Source organism: Pangasianodon hypophthalmus, chromosome 1, assembly GCF_027358585.1.
Source record: "Pangasianodon hypophthalmus isolate fPanHyp1 chromosome 1, fPanHyp1.pri, whole genome shotgun sequence".
NCBI lineage: Eukaryota > Metazoa > Chordata > Actinopteri > Siluriformes > Pangasiidae > Pangasianodon > Pangasianodon hypophthalmus.
Window position 1 is genome coordinate 15613747 of NC_069710.1, and position 15492 is coordinate 15629238.

At 37.1% G+C, this 15492-nt stretch overlaps 1 protein-coding gene across 1 annotated transcript in view; it reads right to left on the minus strand.

The window, feature by feature from the left end:
• The window catches only part of grik3 (glutamate ionotropic receptor kainate type subunit 3), a 90560-nt gene that overhangs the window by 29939 nt on the left and 45129 nt on the right, over positions 1–15492 (minus strand). The window contains exons 5-8 of the mRNA XM_026926514.3: positions 15036–15089; positions 10155–10325; positions 8948–9091; positions 7803–7910 (exon numbers count right to left, since the gene is read on the minus strand). Of these exons, the coding sequence (XP_026782315.1) occupies positions 7803–7910; positions 8948–9091; positions 10155–10325; positions 15036–15089 (477 nt within the window). The remainder of the gene's footprint in view (positions 1–7802; positions 7911–8947; positions 9092–10154; positions 10326–15035; positions 15090–15492) is intronic.

The following is a 15492-nucleotide window of genomic DNA, read 5'->3' on the forward strand; positions in this document are numbered from 1 at the left end:
TGACACTGTCCACTAGTCATTAATATTCATAAAGCCAGGGGTGGAAAGTAGTTGAGTCATTGGACTTACAAAAGTATTATTTTGGGGATATGTATACTTTAAGTGTCATTGAAATTGAACACTTGCAATCGTAATTTCATTTCTAAATTTTTATACAGACCTTCAAAATACTCATTACAAATCTCAAAGGTCTCTTCTTCTCTCATCCTGTAAATCGATTACTTACATTTCAATTTACAGCATCCAATTAAGATTTCTTTAAGTAGAAAAAAATAGCAAGAATGGTGCCAATTTGTCATCTGCAGTAACCTATTCATGCTACGCAATTTAGTTAGTGCTATAGCTATCCATGTGGGGTTGAAGATGTACAATCCACAGGATTGAAGTGTCACACTTGAGGCTAATGGTAAATATTGGTTATCTACATCTGATTAATTCATTAGCCATGACGTAGCATTAGTCATGCTTATCACCAGCAAACCTACATAGCTTTTTTTTTTTTTTTTGCAGAAATTTAGTGCAGTTGCATATAAAAGTTTTAGATCAGTTACAAAAACATGACATTACTTAATTTTCTCCGTTAAAAAACATTTACTTATTTTGTACTACTTGAGTACATTTAAAGGTAGCAAATTGTTTTACTTTCACTTGAGTACATTTTTGGCTGTATATCTCAAATTTTAATTAAGTATGATTTCTGACACATTTACTATAGTTTCACTTAATTATACTGCCTCAGTACTTTTTCCACCCCTCTGCGTAAAGCAGATCTAAAATGTTAATGTTTATTAGCTAGCTAACAGCCTTCTCAACAAAGGCAGAAGTCTTTTACACAGTGATCCAAGCAGACATCTTCTATGAACTTGGTCTTTAGTAACCTACTGTTTCAAACTTAACACAAATTTGCTGAATATTTCATGTCATAAACCAGAAGCTTATTCAGCTGCTTGCAATCATACTGATGTGTAAGCTGTCTTGAGAGATTAGATGTGCTGTGCATGTGAGGAGTTGGGAGAGCAGTTGGAGGACCAACAAAAAGCAAACTTTCCCCAGAGACTAGGTAGAGTTTTGTATTTGGAGTACAATTGATGGGATTTATTTGCCACTTTATAGCAGGAATGGCTCATTTCTTCATACTGTTATCGCTAGCACACATCTAAATTTGCATACTAGTGTGCTAAATAGTATGTGACAAAATGATACCACCAGCTGTTGCTGTATAAAGTACGGAGTAGTCTACTATTTAGAACAATTGCATGTGGTTTTGGATGTAGCCCCACTGTCATGACGAGGACAGACGGATACAAGTGTTTTCTGGTTTTATTATATTTAATGTAGCAGACAAATTAAAGGGTGAGGAGATACTGAGAAACATGAGGCAGGCTAACAGTCGGGTAAATGGCATTAAATGAAAAAAAAAAAAAAACACCAGCATGTACTGTTTTTGTTGCTGTACCACCTCATTGTGCTAACTCTCTAATGGGATTTTTGCTTGATAGTATTCTTAGACCCTGACCTATTTGTAGTAGCATGAGGATTACAGTGCAATTCACTCTGGATAAGAGCATCTGACAAATGCTGTAAAAATAAATGTGAAACTGTAACATGAAGCAGACTATGCTCAAAAACGCAACACAAGACAAGCAGATAAGAGCAGCTTGGACCGATTGTAAAGTTGCACTGAAAGTCCAGGTTATTTAAAGGGAATAGTGTGATTGCAACTAGGCGAGTGTCATTAGTAATCAGGTGACTTTCAGGTGTTCGGGAATAATGGCTGGAGGTCATGTGATGAGGTTGTGGGTTGAGGAGACATGAGCGTGTAACGTTGAGTAGCTGAAATGGGTCAATCAGTTATTTAAATATGTTTCATGTAAAGTAGATAAAGTGTGTGATTTTAAACAATGTGTATAAACAGGGAGAGTTTTTGTACCACTGAACTGACAGTTCTACAAGTGCTAAATGTTTATTTTCACAGTATAGTGGGCCCTGGGATTGGTGTTGTGGAATCGCAATGTTCAAAGCCTTAACCACTAAGCCACTATTTCCCCTTATAATGATTTTTGTTTACTTAAAATGTGCCATTTATATTTATTTGATAAAATAAAAATGTAATTTAACTTAACTAGTGCTTTCTGTGTAAAGAAACAATTTTTACACTGTGGAGCTCTATCTTTTGCCTCGGGGACCACCAATTTACTCATTTTAAATTTAGATGTTGCTCTTAGTAGTTTGGTAGTGTGTAGACTGATGTGTTTATTCAGCACAGTACTTTTTTGTATCAACTCTCTGTCAATCGTGATTATTTCAAAACCATTTTAGTGCACTTTAGTACAGTTAGAGATCTGATTGACAGAGGGGCATGAATACAAGTACACAGAGAAATAATGCACAGACACAGACATATTCACATCTTTGAAGCAGAAACAGATAATATTCTTATGTGGCTTACATGCCTTACCCAATTCAAAGAATTTCAGTACTCACAGATCAGAAATTCAAGAAATTATTCAAATTCACTGGATGTGTTTTAGAGCAAAGCAGTGGCTGTCTGAAGCTGTACTTGGGAATGTTTACAGCTAATTAAAACACATAGATACATCCAGTAACAGGACTAACAGGAATGGTTTACTCTGCATACAAATTGCTGCCATGAGCAATCCTACTGCTTTCAGCACAAATATCTGAACAAATAAAGTATGTCTCGAGAAGCACTCCCCTTTAGCAAGAAACAGAAGCTGTACATATTGTGGAGCCACTCTTGAACAAATCATTAGTGAGGATGGGCCTGTGGCTGTCAACAGTTACCCCTGCCTACACATTTGTAGCTGCAGCGCTGCTCTTCACCTTCCTGGATCAACAGAGCACATGTCGTCCCTGACACAGCTTGTATTCAGGAAGCCAAAAGTTGAGCTGTATTCATTCAAAGTCACACAAGCACATCATAACTGATGCCATAAAGGCCAAATAGTGCTGTCTGTCTGAGATATTTTGATTTGACACGCACATGTAGAGTCGAATGAATTGCACAAGCACTGTGCTCGTACATTCAAGCATTTCACGAGAGCAAAGTGGTAGCAATTAAACGTCAACTCATTATACGTGATTATCCACTGGAGTTAAACTTACTTACAAAAAGCACGAGGGTCCCTCAGCTCTTCCGCACTAATGCCAATATAGAGCAAACACTCCACCTAGGAAACTTCTAATTCCAGTACGAGATAAAATGTAGGCTAATATTCAATTAAAAGGGATTACTTCCCAAGTCGCTTCCTCCAGTAGCAGAAATAGTTATGGCTTAGATAGTCTAGCCTTATTTTGCTCTGGTGCTATGATTTAATTTTGGTATTGAAGAAAATACTATGGAATCTTAGTTGGAACGTGTCCACAGACACAGCTAATATTAAATCGTTTTTTAAAAAGAACTCTTCAGCTGAACTTTCTTTGAATCCTGATAGCTATTATAAAAATACATTCTCTTAGAAAAAAAAGTTGGATATGTACATGTCTCTCCTGATTTGGTTCTTTGCCAATTCTGACCCATTATCTCACACTCACCTATCACAAGGCAGCCACCAAATGGGAAAGGTGAAGGCTAACACATACTCTCTCCAAGACATATGAAGCTAGCCACTGTATCTTTTCAAATTGCTGTTCAAGCTATGTCATAGCAGCTAATACACTTGGAGGAAAGCCCTCATATATGACTCACAGATGCCCAAAATTGGTTAGTGTCACTCTGATTGACAGGGGAGAGAGCAATAACATTCCTCCCACCCAGATACCATGGCTAATTATGCTCTCTTGGTCTCTTGGCCATGGATAGCTGTATCATTAGGATCTGTACTTGAATAAGGCAGTGCCACTCAGTAGCCAACAGTACAGCTGTATTAACCAATCAGAAAACTTCTCTGAAAGGAGGAAACAGGAAATTAAGAGCCAGCTTGATGGAGTATGAGCTAAGCCTACAATCATCTAATTACTGATATATCTTTAATAGAAACAACTGAATAACACGGTGAGGTTGAACCAAACATTCCAACTCCACAGAAATTCAAGACTGCAGTGACAAAGAAAGAAATGGGACCAAGCATGAGGGAAAATCTCATAAGATACAATGAGAGTGAATATCTGCATGGCTTTTAAACACTGGAGAGACCTAAGACATTCAAAAGACTTGAAAAATCATGCTGAGATTAACTCCTGCAAAGATTACTAACATTGGCTTTAATTTGTAACTATAAGAGGTTATATATCGTGTATGTACTTCATATTCAACTCAGAATTGTCTCACTGATGCTTATTTTACTTGATTTTATTTAAAAAAAATGTTACCTTTGGTTAGTGTATCCAGGGCTTTAAATGTGCGTTCATTAAATGCACAAACTAAATGAAAGATTGCTCAGTTGTTAAATTATAGAGATGTTTTTAGTTGTTTGATCTCACAAATCGATTATAGTATCTGTAATACAGCATGTTGCTAAATACTCTGTCTACATACCCTTTAACACACTACTCACACTATCATTGTTCAGGAACTGCTCACATACTGCTGGAACATGAATAAAGACAAAATCTAAGTATATGTATTTATGCTATTTGAAAGAGTACTACCTAAGCCTTATTTACAAACCTCATTGCCAACAACAGCATTTCAGACCTGAGCTCGGCTTGTTGTTAACAAAGACAATAATTAACATTGCTGGATACCATAATCCAATTTATTTTATGACCCACTAACTTGTGCAGTTGTTTAAACAGCCAATTTGCTTCATTGCTAAAGGGTAAAGTATTATGTTAAGACATAGATTGCTCTTTATTCTTTCTGACATGTAGACAAGGTAGTAATGAAGTTTAGTGTACCATTATACTGTAGTGCAGATTGTTATTTAACAAGAAAAAAATGACCCAACATAAAACTGTGTTCTCATAAAACACCATCATCAGAGAGCACAATTTGCCAAACAACGGTGGACGATATTTCTATACATTCAATACGTTGATTAACTACACATTTGAATCATACAACACAACAAACACTGGGAAAGGTTGGTCATTGGCATTTAACATCAGAAACCATTAGTAACATAGATATACATTCATTCATTCATCTTAGGATAACCGCTTTATACTGACCAAGGTGGAGGTGGATCTGGAACCTGGACACGAGGTAGGAGAATTCATGTTCTCATGTTAGCTGACATGTAGTGTGATTCTATACAATATTATAATACATGCTGGCAAAGAAGATGTCAGATAACCACTACACTTCCCTTAACCTTTTTACTAAATGATTTTTAAAACATAGTCAGTGGTAACATATGCTAACTGTGGGCCTCAATCAGAGATGGTGGCATTTTTTCCCCTTGCTGTCAATTTAACAATGAAAAAAAGACTAATACAGTGATATATGAATGAGAAGATACCAAGCATTGAAATAAACATCTAACAGGAGTCTACTATATTGCAAATATATTTCTGCATGAATAGTTCTAATTTGAATTATTATATTAATCACAGCAGATTTGGGTTATTTCAACAATATGGCTTTCACCCACATTATTCAGTAGCTTATAAAATAGCACTTGATCCAGCACATACTATTATTTTGCTTTTTGCTCTATTGCATGCCAACATTTCTTTGTGAGCACAAATTAATGTAGATATACCAAATCAAGATTATGAAATCACAATGTGTGTGCGGGATGTAGACTAACTTATCCTGCTTCCTGCTATCGAAACAATAAATGCCCATGCTTTTGTTAATTCAATGAGGTCTCTTGTAAATAACAAAATGCCCACACATTCAAGGATAAACTGACTGAGCATTCAGCTCCTATACCTACAGCTCACTTTAAGTAAGTTTCATTAGTAATTCTATTCATATAAAATTTGGACCTTGAAATAAGCAGTGTCTTCTGTTATGATGCTGTCTTCTCCTTCTCCTAGCAAATAAAACCCTTAAAAACCCAATATTAATTGATTAATGGTGTCATATTTATGTACAGTTGAGGCCAAAAGTTTACATGCACCTACGCTAAAGACATTCACAAAGTTTTCACACCACCACACATCTCATGTTACTATACATTTCCTGTGTTGAGTCACTTAAGGTATGTAGAGACAGATTTATTTCATTTCATTTATTTTATTTACAACATCAGATTTTCAATGGGTCAGAGGTTCTTTGTTAGTGTTTGGTGATATTGCTTTTTAATTGCTTGAGCTTTAATGTAACACTTGGGGTAACCTTCCACAAGCTTCTCTCAACACTTTGCTGGAATTTTGCCCATTCTTCCAGACAGAACTGGTGTAACTCAGTCAAGCCCAGGCCTCCTTGCCCAGAAATGCATTTTCAGTTCACAGACTTTCTATGAGATTCAGGCCAGGGCTTTGTGATGGCCACTCCAACACTTTCACATTACTGTCTTTAACATATTTTGTTACTTAAGCAAACTAACTTTGGAGGTATGCTTAGGATCACTACCCTGAAGGAAGCCTCAGATGCTACCAAGTTTTACCTTTCTGGCTGATGTCTTGATGTCTATTGCTTTAGTATTTCCAGATAATGCTCCTTCTGCATGATGCCATCTATTTTCTGAAGTGCACCAGTTCCGTTTCCAGCAAAACATCAATACAACATGATACTGCCACCCCCATGCTTTACAGCTGGAATGGTGTTCTTTGGATTAAAAGTTTCACCTTTTGTTCCTCTATACAAAGTGCTGATCATTATGGCTAAACCTGACCAGAGAACACTCCTCCAAAAGGCTGTTAATCATCTGCAAACTTCAGTCTGTTATTTTTATTCCAGTCTTGGAGTAGAGACTTCTTTCTTGCATGACAGCATTTCAGTAGTCCTCTGGTGGATGTACATATTTTGTCACCTGATGCCTCCAACTCCTTCACAAGTTTCTTTGTTGTTGTCTTGGGGTTTAGTTGAACCTTAAGGACCAAGTTTGTTCATCCCTGGGAGTTAATTTGTGCCCCCTTCCTGGATGATGCAGTGTCTGTGTGTCCCAGGATTTTTATATTTGCATATAATTGTTTGTACAATTGCTTTAGTTGTTTGTAAATTACTCCTAAGAAGGAACTGGACATGTGCAGGTCCACGATTTTTGTCTGAGGCCTTGGCTGCGTTGTTTGGATTTTCCCATGGCATTAAGGGCAAAAAGGCCCTGGCTATAAAGATAGACCTTTTTGTAGTCACAGGTGCACTCCCAATTAACTCCTAATTATGAAAATAAGGGAATCAGAAGCTTCTAAATGTTGTTACATCAATTTCTGGAATATTCCAGACTGTTTAAGGAGGCCGTCAACTTTTGATATATTAAGTAAATTAGAGCTGAAATTAATCTGTTTCTAATTGATTCTTTTAAAATGGCCTCTGAAATGAACAAAGCATTCCCTAATTGACTTGCCAAAAGAAATGCACTATAACATGACATGTATGGAGTTGGGAAAAACTGAGATTGAATATCTTTATCCTAGGTGTATGTAAGATTTTGGTCTCAACTGCATTTAGTATTTGCCTCAAATGGCATTCCATATATCTTTTTTTTAGTATATTTACAGCCCAAAACATAAATTTCAGAGTAACATATTGTTGTTACATCAACTGTCAGATGTGTTTAAGTCCAAGGTTATAATCACGCATAACTGAGACACTCCTCTGTGTCTCCATCCCACAAAAACAACTCTTGCACATGTCTGAGGTCTGAATAACAATGAGTGAAATTTCAGTATTAAGTCCTCCTACAGCCCTGTGTGAATAAGAGTTTAATAGAGTGAATTAGAGTCATCACCTTTTCCAGGCCATCCTCCTTCAGGTTGACGATGTCTAAGTCAAAATCTGTCCTCAGGCCAGTGGTCTTGTTGAAACACAATCGTCCGGTCAGGCCATCCCACTGAGACTGCACAGAAAGAGAGAGGGAGGGAAAATGTTTCAAAACTGACACACAGAGGCACACACACACACACACACACACACACAGGTAAGGTATACAACATGCCAGCACACCAGACTGAGGATATATTTCCTTTTTAATTACATTTTACATCCCAGTGCCTCAGCCACAAACTCCCCAAAGATTTCAGTCTTAATTATCGACCATCTCAGTCACTCCACTCTAGAGAGAAAGCAGGAAAAAATGTACATGGCAACCCTTAATCCCCTCCTCCACTGCTAACACATACACACACTCATTCACATTGAGACCGGGCCCAAATGGGACTTGTTTAGTGGATGATAAGACTTCACAGGGACATTTATTCTGACTCAGTCAAACAGATACAATACTCTCCACACTGACTCTGTAGCCCTCATTTTACTTTCTTCTACACACAGAGCAGTGCTCTACAATTCTAAACTGCTTATTATGAGTCACAATCACAGAGTCTCTTGTGAGTCAAAATAAGAGCTGATTATGCCATTCTCACTTGTGAGCAGAATGCACAGTGATGGGTTCATCTGGAAAGTAGGACACAAACACTGACACACACTGAGTTTATTACATGCATTTAAGGTGAAGGGAAAAAAGAGATTTTTTTTTAAATCAAGTACACTTGTTCAATTCGGGCATGTTTTTTCAGGTGCAGACAAAAAAACCACTGACTACATAGCAAAAGAAAACCCTTCTGTGTATATCATAGTAGAAAAAAAGGCATCTACAGTCAGCAGTCTGTATTTTTCTCATACAGGAATTTAACCTTTAATTGAAGTACACTTATTCTAACAAAATTATATGAATAAAAATATTCAAATATAGCATTTTTAACTAAACCAATGGTGCCAACAATTCAGGAGCTGGCTTTATGTCAAACTGCTTCACTACCGCAGTTCATACTGACCTGCACTGAACAATTTCATCTACATATCTGAATCTGAATGTGAATCTGCGTGGACTAGAATGAGTGTTGCAGTGCCCCAGCCTTTGGCTGTAGTCATTACCTCCTTAATAAAGCTCATGAAGCGCCCGCCGAACCTCCAGGGCTTGTGGCGGTGACACTGCAGCGAGTTGACTGTCATCTGTGGTGCGTGCTGGTAGGAGACGGATACAATGTGGACCGCGTCATATGTCAGAGCAGCATCTGTCTGAAATAAAGCAGGACACTATTTCAGCTGACATGAGCAGACGCAGCAGAGCGTGCAGCCGACCTACACACCCGTGTTTCTGCACCATTAGCAGAGGTGCATCAAAAGCATGTAAGTGTGGGGGGGGAGATTCTGGTATGCACTGATATCTCAGCACAGCAGCTCAATTCACATCAGGTGGTGTTTTTTTAATTCTCTGGTAAACAACATAGTTCAAGAAGTTTTAAATTATTTATGTCACACCCTCCTGTGCACAGGGCTGTTTGAATAACTGGAACTGTCCAGTTCAGCAAAAACATATTAAAGGTACACTGCTGTAACATTTATGGTAAGATGGGAAGGGATTTCATGCTTATAGCATTTCCAGAGCAATTAAGTGCTTGTGCTATTCATAGAAAATGCAACACAGAACATAAGCTTTTTGCGTCAGTCAGACCTGTGGGAAAACAGTGTGGGAGTATTTAAACTTCTGTTAAATATGGCAATAGATAAAAACAACAAGGACTCATACGACATCATAAATACTCATATTGAATTTAGCTTGCACTTAGAAGCCTTTATCCTTTTGTGTTTTTAACCGTAACTGTAAAGATAGTCTCTGTGTATATCACATGATGTAATTATTGTCTTTTAACTGATGATCTGAGTGGTTTCAATGCCAATTAATAAGCTTTCCTTAATAAATCTAGACAATGAGATCAGAAATCTACAGATTATGTGACCTGGCAACCTTAAAGTACTGTTTTATCTTTCATTTGCCTGATAATTATTATTAGAGAAAATAACCTGTCTCACACAGCCCACATTTCCTCTTAGAACTAATATAATAACTGTATCATAAATCTAAGGATCACAATTAATTAAAAAAATGAGTGAAATCTGTTTCTAGGCTTCCAAGAGCCTATGCACAACTGGGCAAAATTACACATTTTATATTTCTTTCATTCCTATTTCATATATTGTTTTTCCTGTGTATTCATTCAGCATGTTGCTTTCAAAAACAACAGTAAAAATAGAAAAGGTATGGAGTGTAGCAAACAAGAAGAGACAAAATGAAGCATACCGTCATAATTCCTTCCAGCAGACCAGAGTCAGGTTTTGGAGGGATCTGCTTCTCTGTGGACCATTTCTCCACAATGGAAGCGACTTGAGGATTATCCACATTCAGGATGCGGAAACCAGTCATATTGACACCACAGAAACGGTAAGGCTCTAGATTGATGGCCATAAGATCCTGAAAAGGGGGAGAAACAGAAAGAAAGGAAAAAGGGAGAGAAGAGAAAAGAGAACCTTTATCCAGGGTTGAATTGAACCTTGTTGTTGGTGGGGAAAAGGCTGCTTGACTCTTTGTCTCATAATAAAAGAAAGAGATATAGGAAGGGTGAAAAGATAGGCAGAGGGAAAATGAAGGACAGTGAGGATAATGCTGTATTTCTGGGCTGCTAGGATATAGAGGATGAGGGAGTGTAGGTTGCACACACCTCAGTGTATGATATCAGAGACAACAGTCCTCCTCTCAATAGCTGATTGAAACAGTTATTTCCTCAATAATCCTGTGTTCATTGTTCTGGTTCTGTGCACCCAACCATAAGTACGCCACCTGATACTGAATATGGCCCTGGCACTGAAATGGATCACAGTGTCTTTGGATTCAAAGCCTTTTTCACAGCATGAATAAAGGTCTGGAAATTCACATCCCAAAGCAATGATGTGCAACTAAACCTTTAAAAATGAAACCACTGGTGTGAAAAAAGGGGAGAAATCCGGTTTATTTATTTTATAACTTTGATAATGATAAATTTTCTATAGAGCAGTCTGTAAACAACTGAATTTCAAGAATCAAGTTGTACAATTGGAGGCTTAAACTGACGGCATGGTAGTGCAGTTGGGGGTGCTGCTGCCTTGCAGCTCCAGGGTCCCTAGTTCTTGGGTTACTGTCTCTGTGGCGTTTTACCTGTTCTCCCTGCGTCTGCATGAGTTTCCTCCAGGTTCTCTAGTTTCCTCCTATCACCCAAAAACACACCACTAGGTGGACTGACTAATATGAATGCCCCAAGGTGTGAATGGGTGTCTGAATGTGTGTGTATATGGTGCACTGCATCCCATCCAGGGTGAATTCTGGCCTTGTGCCCAGTGTTCCTGGGATAGGGCTCAGGATCCATTAATACATCATGACCCTAACCAGGATAAAATGATTATTAAAGATAAAAGAATGAATGAGTTTTAAATGACTGTGTTATTCTATTACACATATATATACATATACATATATACACATATATATATATATATATATATATATATATATATATATATATATATATATATGTGTGTGTGTGTGTGTGTGTGTGTGTGTGTGTGTTGCGCACCTTAATTTAATTTTATTTATTTTTTTCAGTGCAGGATGAAGTCTTAACACTTACCACTGGTTGAAAATATCTCTTGGGGCAAGGGTAAAAAAAGTCAAATCATTTCAGAGAAGGAAGAGAAGCTATTAGTCCTGAATGCAGCTCTGTTGACTTTTCACGGTCTGATACGTCAAAAGCTTCCTCCTCGCAGATGATAAAATAAAAACATTAAAACCAAATTCCAGCGGAGTGTAGCTGTGTTGCCATAGAAATGATATGTTCTTTTATCACCTCAAACAATATCTATTTAGGAAATAAATTCTAGGCTGCAACTGAAATCATAAGTGGATGTCGAGTTGGTTTATTATACTTTGTATTGGAATATTCTATTCTTACACTATACTCATTTTTCTTGGTGTCTGTCCTTAAAATTCAGTCTTTAATATCTCAGAGTTATGATCCCTTACATGGATATGCATTAAAAGAGAGAGCATGATGATGGATGAATGATAGTGTAGACGGATGTATAGATAGATAGATAGATAGACAGACAGACAGAGGGACAGACAGATAGAAGGATGGACGGATAGATAGAAAAAAAAAAGAATCAGCTCATGCTCTATAACACAAGGCACTTGACAAAGTGTTACAGCAGTACTCCTGTGCTGTGGCGTATGAATGATTTACTGCAGTAAACATAGACATATACACAGCAGAACAATGCTATTTTCATGCTGCTCAAATTGAGGAATGAAGTTGGTGTCTAAATACGCAAACACAATGAGGAGAGTGTTAGATTATTCTTCTTCATGTCAGAGAATCTCCCGTGCTGGAGCTTTAATAGACTTTAATTCTATGCTAATATATGCATATACTGAACATGGAGAAAAAATGCTTTAATTTTATGGGTTCTGTAGCACAAGTTCTACATTGTCTTTTAAGTGCTGCTATTCTTTCTAAAGCTTTTAAAGACTTTATAGTTTTCTAAATTATATACTGTGAAATAATAAGTGAAAAATTATACTAACACAGTAAACTGAAATCAGCTGTAACTTCACAGTGCACGCTGCAGTGCATTATAATTTTATTAATGTTAATAATGGTATTTCTTGTATAGCTCGTCCATCATATTCTTCTAGTTCTTTAGTTCATCTGACATATTTAGAGAACATTACCTATCACATAACCAAGACTATTAGTAGCCATATTGACATGTGCTGTATTCTCACATGCCAATTAACCATAATCACTTCACTATATTTTACTGTTACACTTGCACATGCAAAGTACAGAGTGACCTTTGGGCATAGTTCAGGCCCTTGACCATATTGCTGGAGACTCATGCCCTAACATTCATACTGTCTCTGACTGAGCTCACCTTAATGACTGATGGCACTGCTAATGACTGTGGGAACCCAAAGTGATGGCAATGCCTACTGCCATCTAATGGCAAGGTAGTGGAATAGTGGAGTGACTGTAAAAGTTCTCTTACACCGATTGTGTCTTTCCTTTGTGACTATGAAGGTGTGGTTTGTGAATTTGTAGAGAATTATGGCTATTCTTGCAGCAAAGTTCAAGGTGCTCTCAGGAATCGGTACTGAGTAGCAAGTCAAGTGGGATAGCTAGCTAATAAAATAAAGACCCTAAAGTTTACATTGCTCACCTTGAAAATGTCCACTGTAAGATTTATTTATTTTTTTTTCACTGTGCAGTTTCGCTGTGAAACATAGTCAATTTTAGAAAATCAATGGTTAATGTTACACAGACCAATCTCCTTTTCACAGTGTGTATATGGTTGTTTAATATTGTGCTGAAAGAGTGAAATTTTTGGAAAAGAACTGATATCCTTTTTTTAGTAGCTATTACTGTTGCTCTGCACACTGCTATCTGGGGAAGGATCCATGCTTGCACTGACCAGATATTCTGCGAGTGTGATGGCCCTTGAAATAGTACATTAGACCAGTGAGACAGCAATAATAGCTCAATACATGTATCTCGATCTGTTGCATATACATGTATTGATATTGTAATGTCTATTTATTTGATTCATTTAAACATTTCATGATTGATCTCAGTCAGTTAATGTGTTTCTAGTTTCTGCCTCAATCTGAACTTATAATCCACTGATATGACATATTTTTGGGGGCATGTATGATTTCAGCCATCAATAAGCACATGCTTGTGGTCATATTTGATGCTAGTTTTGTTTTGGTAATATAATATTTGCTTACAAAATCCAACAAGTGGAACAAAATTGAACAATCCGTAAGTACAGCAATAATGTAGCATTCTGCTACTGAATGAGCTTTCTGTACTTTTGTTCTAAATGTTTAAATTCATAAGAAAAATGTTTTTCAGTTGGGATTCTGTGTCAATCATTTTAAATGTCACATCCCAGCTAATAATTAATATACTGTATACAAAACATATTGGTCATTGAGAGATGAAGATTTATTCAATACTCTCATCCAAGAAAGATAAACACAGAGTGAAAATATCTAGATAATTAAATATGACTGGACTGATACGGTATGAACATTTGCTATTACCCTTTTTTCTTAATCAAAGTCCATAAATGTGCCCAATTTTTGGAGTTGATTAAACAAGATTGCTACCATTTAAATATGAGGTCCCAGAAATAAATAGGGGAAAAGGTTTACAAATTAAGAACAATTAAGTAGTAAATCATAGAACAAGTAAGTCAATTATGCTTAATTGACTTACATGTTTAATGCTTAAACTCATCCTTTTAAGAGGTTGGCAAACCATTATTATCACTCCCCCATGTAATGTGTAGCTCAGTAAGTGTTTTATATCACCTAATGCACAGGCAAACACTTCAAACACTATCAAACACTTAATGCATGTGCATTTTTCCTGCAGAATATGAAAACCAAATGTTATAAGTGGACGATTTACACAATTGTGGCTGGTTAAAAATCAGTTAGTGTAACACCCATTCCTTTAAGTATACAACAAACTCCGAGAATCAAGATATAGACTACTGAATTTCTCCTTGCCTTAAAATTTTACCTGTTTCCTTTTCTGGAAACAGTACAGTAGCTCAAATATCGGCGTATAAATGTCGAAATGATTTGTATTCACTCTGTGTTGCACAATAATCCTTAAACAGGGTACAATAAGCTTTTGGTCCCAGTGTCCCTGCTTTGCAGTTTGATACATCAGAAGCATTAAAAGGGCACTCAGAATTGCACAGGAGAGGCAGAGCTGGCATTTAAAGACTTGAGTCAGAGTATCCCTGTAAACATTTGGGATGGTTTTAATTCAAAGGGCACTCCAATGCTGTGTTAATAGCTTATGTATTTCTACCTCCATTAAACTCTCAGCTTACACAATCAATTGACTATCTGTCACCTTCATAGCAGCTTTTCAAAGAGTTTTGTTGACTTAAGCTGGGTGGTTATTTACACAGGGATACTGGAGACACCATTACTCTGTGGATTTCTCAAACAAATTTGATATTATGGAGCATCTCCAGTGCCTATTGGCAGTTAAAAGCTATTCATCAAAAAAAAAAAAAAATCAGGATGAAAATAAATGAGATTCAAACTGCATGAACAAGTGTGGGACATTACCAAAGTAGTGAAGATGTAGTGGTAGTACTCTGTCATCATTCCCATCATCTGGGCCTGGAGTAGGTAGTGCACGGGGAAAAAGGTACACAGGGAGGTGGAAATGAGGGAGAGAGAGAGAGACAAATTCAAGACAATGAAAAAGTCAGCACCTCAATTTACAATCAATATGAACAACCAACTCAAGAAAAGCAAAAGAAAACCAAATGTTTTCTTTCACAACTGCAGCACAGATGTAAACCATTGGACTCTACACCCATACTGACTCGTGTCTGATACCACACTCACTCCAAAGGTCAAAGGTACAGACAGATGACAAATTCAACTTGACTAAAGTCTTGTCCCCGTTAGTCTGTTCAATGGATCAGGAGAGCAAATGTCATACAAGCACTCTTCCACCTGCAATTTTGGCCCTTGCTCAAAGAGAGTGATCATTTTATTCATCTTCCACATGCACTCC